Genomic DNA, 6,115 nt, shown 5'->3' with positions numbered 1-6,115 from the left:
TAGATGCGTGTTCCATCTATGCAGCACTGACAGATAGCTAACTGGAGTTTTACTGTTATGTTCTTTCCTCTTCTTTCTCTTTTTTTGTAAAGCTGAAACATACAACGATTACAAATGTCTTGTTACACACGTTTTTCTAAATAAACAAATGAATTTCCATTGTTTACAAATATTCTCTGAGCACATATACCTGTACAATAGTTTGTTTTTAAATTCAAACTTATGAATTAAAAATATATGTAATATGCACATACATTTATACAAATACTGGGGGGGAAAAATGAAAACTTACAGGCAAAGCCTTTACAAGGCACAAAACATAAAGGAAACAGAGAGAAGAGACTTCTTGGCCAACCACATGGAAAGAATCTGGAACCCTGCAGTTATTTTCTGGTTAACCTCTAACTCAAGAGTCACGTGATCTAAACCAACCACTAAGAAAACAGCTCACAGTCATCAATGTTCTTTGCTGTTACACCAAACTGCCACAATATGGTGCTAAGAAATAATAAATTAATGTGTGTCATGACAGCAAAGTCAAGGGCCAACAGTCGGATCCAGGCAGCTTAGAGCAAATTTACTATTTATGTACCATATTCACAAAATGTTGTGTAATTTCAAATCTTTAATATTTATATTGTGCTTGTACATGCCTTAAATAAATGCATTATATATATATATATATATATATATATATATATATATATATATATATATATATATATATATATATATATATATATATATATATATATATATATATATATATATATATATATATATATATATATATATATATATATATATTGGTGTTATATAAACAGATAATTTTTTATCTGCTGTCACTGAGCTGGTTAAATTCACATACTAAGACAAAGGATAGTATTTTAATTCCTATTTTTCACAATTTATTGCTGAAGACAATGGGTATATAATACAACTGATTCACTATTCCCATAAACATTATCTTGCAACAAGTCTGCATCCCAAACAGATAAAATCAGAAATCAGGAAATCAGATAAAGGTTTGTTTAAAAAAAATATATATATTATATATTGTGGTACTGTGTGCAAATATGTTTTGAACTATTGAATAAGAAATAAAAATCCCTCCAATTCATCATCCTGTGGCTCCAGTTCAGTTCAGACTGAATATAGCTGATCAAGTTCATCGGTCCACATATAGTGTCATCATGTCGCTCTGTAGGTGAATATCGTTCAGAATGAAGCAATGTGAGCAAAGGAATGAACAAAACATTTGATGGATTCAGCTCTTTTCTCGTGTTTTGTAATCATCTCTTTTCTTATGGCTGAAGTGAATAAGCAAGTTACAGGTAAGAAAACTTTTTACTGAAGTACTTCTGGATGGAAGGATTCTGGTGGTGGCTTTATAGGCTTGTAGTTGCTTATTTTACTATTAGGAGTGTAATATAAAAATATGTATGTAACTGAGTCCATATTATTTCTAAGGACACTTTTATTTTATTGTTATTTTCTTATTTTAGAATTTTTCTTAAAATTTTATTTGGGGGAAGTATTTCTGAGGAGAGTTGTATTTTATGCTTTTTTAATGTATTTTGTATTGTTTTTCTTGCAGTTTAGAGGAGGATGTCAATGACTCACATGGGTGAAAGAGGAGGTGAGTGCTTTAGTTTTTCATTTTGTTTATGGTATGTTATGATATGATGTTGTACAATGATTGACTTAATGTGAAGAAACTTGTGCAAAGTAACCCATTTGATCCCCCCAACTAAGTGAAATGTTTGATTCTTTGCATATGAAATAAACTTTTCAATTTGAGTAACTATAGAAACAATTTGTAATTGACCACTGACATTGATTATTGATTATTAATATTTATTATTTAAACATTACTAACTATGTGATGTCTAAAATATTCCAGCATCAGGCCGCGCCAGGTCCAGTAGAGCTGCTTCCACTCAGATGGCTAGTAAGGAGGTTTGGAGACTCTATTCATGCTACTCATTTGCTATTTCATGCGTAAGACTGAAGTTTTGAACATGTTAATAATGTCTACTGTAGGCAAGTTGACAGAACCCATGTGCAGTTTATTTAAATTGAGAAGTGCAAAACGATGACTTGAAACTAGGGGTGTAAAGATACACCCGTGTCACGATTCAATATAAATCGCGATAATGGACACACAATACGATATTTTAAGCCAAAATAAAGAGGGTTAATAAAGAGGAGTAAGGGAAATACATGACAAACAGGAAACATGACCATGACAAAACTTCAAAATAAAAGACCTGAAAACGAGAACATGAACAAAACTACAAAAAAAGACATGATAAACGTGAACCAAAACCAAATGAGACAAGAATAAACAATGGTTTGAGTTCTCATTGCATTTCTTAACTGATTAGATATATGTGACCCGTGCTGGCAAAAGGAGTCGGAATGCGATAATTTTGAGCTACAGGCAAAACAAGTGAAACATTTTTTCGATTGTGGTTGATTTTGAGGTTTTCACAAAAGTAAGTTCATTAAGCCCTCGTCTAGTGATCCCAGTGCTCCAAATAGTTATTAAATATATTTTAATGAATAAAAACTATTATGACTAATTTTGCCAGCACGGGTCACATATAGTTTATATAAAAAAGCATATTTGTACAGCTTATCATTATTCTATATACATTTTCTTCAATCTGACTAAATTTGATTTGCTACATTTCAGTCTTCATATTGTCACAGTATCCCCATTGTCAGCATTGACATGTTGTATAACCAGTGGTGCGTTGTTATTTCCTGTGTCATTCATGTCTGGGTTGAAGTAGGCCAGTAAGCTCTCATTAAAGCACTGTCCAGTGAAGGAGTAGATATGTGTACATGCGCTCGTATCATAAAATGATACGAGTCCTTTTTCAAAATCCACGTATATGCCAATTCTCTGCGGAAGAGTTTTTAGTGACAGAAGCACAGATTCACGGTTACAGGCCCTGTACTCACTGCCCCCTCTAAGACAAACTGCCCAGTAACCATCCTCTGGGCTCAGTGTCACCAAACCCTTCCTGTTGACTGATTTCTTGGCCACTCCCAAGTCCCATGCTGTTTTACCTGTGACTCCTACTTCCCAATAACTCCTTCCCCTTGAGATGGGCTCTCTTGACAAGACGCACGGTGCAGTGTCAAAACGTTGAGCATTGCTTGGAACATTGTGTTCTACATTGCTGTCGGTCACATACTTCCTGTCTGCAGACACCACCAGCCAGGGGTTTGCTGTGTCAGGGTCAAGGGTAATATCCACTGCAAGTCAAAGTAAGTTTTTTATTAAATAGTGGTGGTTGTTCAGGACAACGTATATGTTGAAAAAGTGTATATGTAGGCCTATTTAGTATAGATTCAAGTACAGATTCAAGACTGTTCAGGGAATGAAACTAAAGATTCAAGAAAAAAAGTAAAGGTTGTTCTAAGATTCAAGAAAAGATTCAAGGTTAAAAAAAAAGATTGTTTAAAAATTCAAGGTTAAAGGTTAAGGGTGGTTCAAAGACTCAAGTCTTTCAAGGATTCTGTTCAAGGATTCAAGTAAAGATTGTTTAAAGATTCAATAAAAAAGTAAAGGTTGTTCAAAGCTTCAAGGTTGTTAAAGATAAAAAATAAAAAAGATTCAAGAAAAAATAAAGGATTGTTCAAAGATTCAAGTAGATATTCAATATGATTCAAATATCCAAGTCAAGATTCAAGACTGATTCAAGTAAACATTCAATATATTTCACATATACAAATACAAATTCAAGATTCAAAGATTAAAGATCAATTAAAGATTTAAGATGGTTCAAAGATTCAAGTAAAGATTCAAGATGGTTCAAATATTTAAGTAAGCATTCAAGACTAAGGATTCAAGTTAGAGTTCAGGATTGTTTAAAGATTCAAGTAAACATTCAGTATGTTTCAGATATTCAAGTAAAAATCCAAGAAGGTTCAAAGATTCTATTAAAGATTCAAAATGGTCCAACGATTCAAGGAAAAGTTGAAGATGGTTCAAAGAATCAAGTAAAAATGAAAGGTTCAGACTCAAGTAAGTAGCCTATTCAACATTGTTTAATGATATAACTAAAGATTCAAGAAGAAGAAGAAAAAAAGATTGCTTAAAGATTCAAGTAAATATTCAATATGGTTCAGAGAATCAATTAAAAATTCAAGATTGTTCGAAGATTTATAAGTAAAGATTCAAGTTTTTTCAAATTTTCACATAATAACAAGAAAATTAAAGCTGTTGTGTGTCATTTCTGCACTTGCATCACCAAATGGATTTTTTTTTAAATACAGTAAAAAAGAATGCTTTCCCAAGCTCAGACTAATGATTGTGCCAAAGTTTTTTCTGGCTGGGATGCTTAAGTAAACTATTTTGATAGCACCACAGAAACACAATATTTAGACTTTTCAGAGGAATTCATCTACAAATTACTTACATATAGTTATCTCTGTATATTAAGCTGGGGTATAGGAGGCAAGGTTACAAAAATGACACTTCAGTTTTAAAGTGAAAGGAAGAGTTCAAAAGATAATTTCCGACCTTGAAATAGTTGTTATAGTAAAAGTCTATTGAAGATTCATAACTCCATATTTTAATTATGCATACCTGCATACTGGGATATGGCTTCAAGTTCTGTTGAAAAAGAACATTTCCTATTAAGATTAAATAAAATTACATTTCCATCACAATAATAAAAACTGATTTTTTTGTATGAATTTTAAAGGGTTAGTTCACCCAAAAATGAAAATTCTGTCATTAATTACTTACCCTCATGTCGTTCGACACCCGTATGACCTCCGTTCATCTTCGGAACAGAAATGAAGATATTTTAGTTGAAATCTGATGGCTCTGAAAGGCCTCCATTGGCACAATGGCACGGTTCACTCTCAAGACCCTTAAAAGGTACTAAAGACGTCGTTACAAAGTCCATCTCACTACAGTGGTTCTAAAATAACTTTATGAATCAGCGATAATAGTTTTTGTGCGCAAAAAAACCCTAAAGAGCGACTTACATAGTGATGACGATTTCAAAACAAGGCCTCATGAAGCTTCGAAGCGTTATGAATCAGCGAGTCGATTCAGCAGTTTGAATCGCCAAATTTCAGCAGTTTGGCGGTTTGACACGCGATCCGAATCATGAATCGGCTCGCTGAATTATAACGCTTCGAAGCTTCATGATGCCTTGTTTTGAAATCGTCATCACTATGTAAGTCGTTATTTAGGGTTTTTTTGCGCACAAAAACGTCTCGGGTTATGACTATAACCCTTGTTCCCCGAGAAGGGGAACGAGACACTGCGTCATCGTGATGACACTTTGGGGAACGCCCCTTGCGTAAAGCGTCTGAAGAAACTGTAAAATCAGCCCAATCCGATTGGTGTTGCGTGATGACGTCGTATGTGACGGCATACCCGGAAGATACAAAGAGACGTCTGAACGAAACAGAGATAGCGTTCTTTGCGATGAAGCGAGCGCTCTGATGATTGGGTGGACACGAGACGCAGTGTCTCGTTCCCCTTCTCGGGGAACAAGAGTTATAGTCATAACCCGAGACGTTCCCCTTCGAGGGAACTCGAACTGCGTCATCGTGACGACACTTTGGGGAACGAGTACCAACTATCCCGCACCAATCATACCCACCCCAGTGTGAAGCTGGAACCAGGCACAACTAGGGGGCGAGCACTCTCGCCCGGCGTCTCAGGGAGATGCAGACTATAAAAACGAATGAAGGTGTGAGGAGTGGCCCACCCAGCTGCCTCGCAGATGTCTAGCATAGAGGCCCCAGAAAGGAGGGCTACCGAGGAGGCCATGCTCCTGGTAGAATGGGCCCTCACGGCTAAGGGTGAAGGCAGGTTGCGCACCCGATAAGCCATGGCTATAGCCTGGACAATCCAGTTACTAATCGTCTGCTTTGACGCAGGCAGCCCTTTCTTGGGTGAACCAAAACACACCAACAGCTGGTCTGACTTTCTCCACTGAGCAGACTTCTCCAGATAAATCCTCAATGCCCGCACAGGGCAGAGGAGGTGAAGTCTGCTCTCTTCCGCCGTCACGTGAGGTGGAGGATGGAATGCCTGGAGAACCAGTGACCTTGCCCTGTTAGATGGCACCTTGGGCAC

The 6,115-nt window shown here is 36.0% G+C and overlaps 1 protein-coding gene across 1 annotated transcript in view; it reads right to left on the bottom strand.

Annotated features, from left to right (window-relative positions):
- Nucleotides 1-2,050: 2,050 nt before the first annotated feature.
- btr33 (bloodthirsty-related gene family, member 33) overlaps nt 2,051-6,115 on the bottom strand; it is a 38,029-nt gene continuing 33,964 nt past the window's right edge. Inside the window, exons 6-7 of the mRNA XM_079806802.1 lie at nt 4,604-4,630; nt 2,051-3,267 (exon numbers count right to left, since the gene is read on the bottom strand). Of these exons, the coding sequence (XP_079662928.1) occupies nt 2,702-3,267; nt 4,604-4,630 (593 nt within the window). The 3' untranslated portion in view covers nt 2,051-2,701. The remainder of the gene's footprint in view (nt 3,268-4,603; nt 4,631-6,115) is intronic.

The sequence above is a fragment of the Gobio gobio genome, assembly GCF_949357685.1.
Source record: "Gobio gobio genome assembly, chromosome: 23".
In the NCBI taxonomy this organism is placed as follows: Eukaryota; Metazoa; Chordata; class Actinopteri; order Cypriniformes; family Gobionidae; genus Gobio; species Gobio gobio.
The sequence above is the reverse complement of the archived record's forward strand: the minus strand, read 5'-3'. Positions and strand labels throughout refer to the sequence as shown.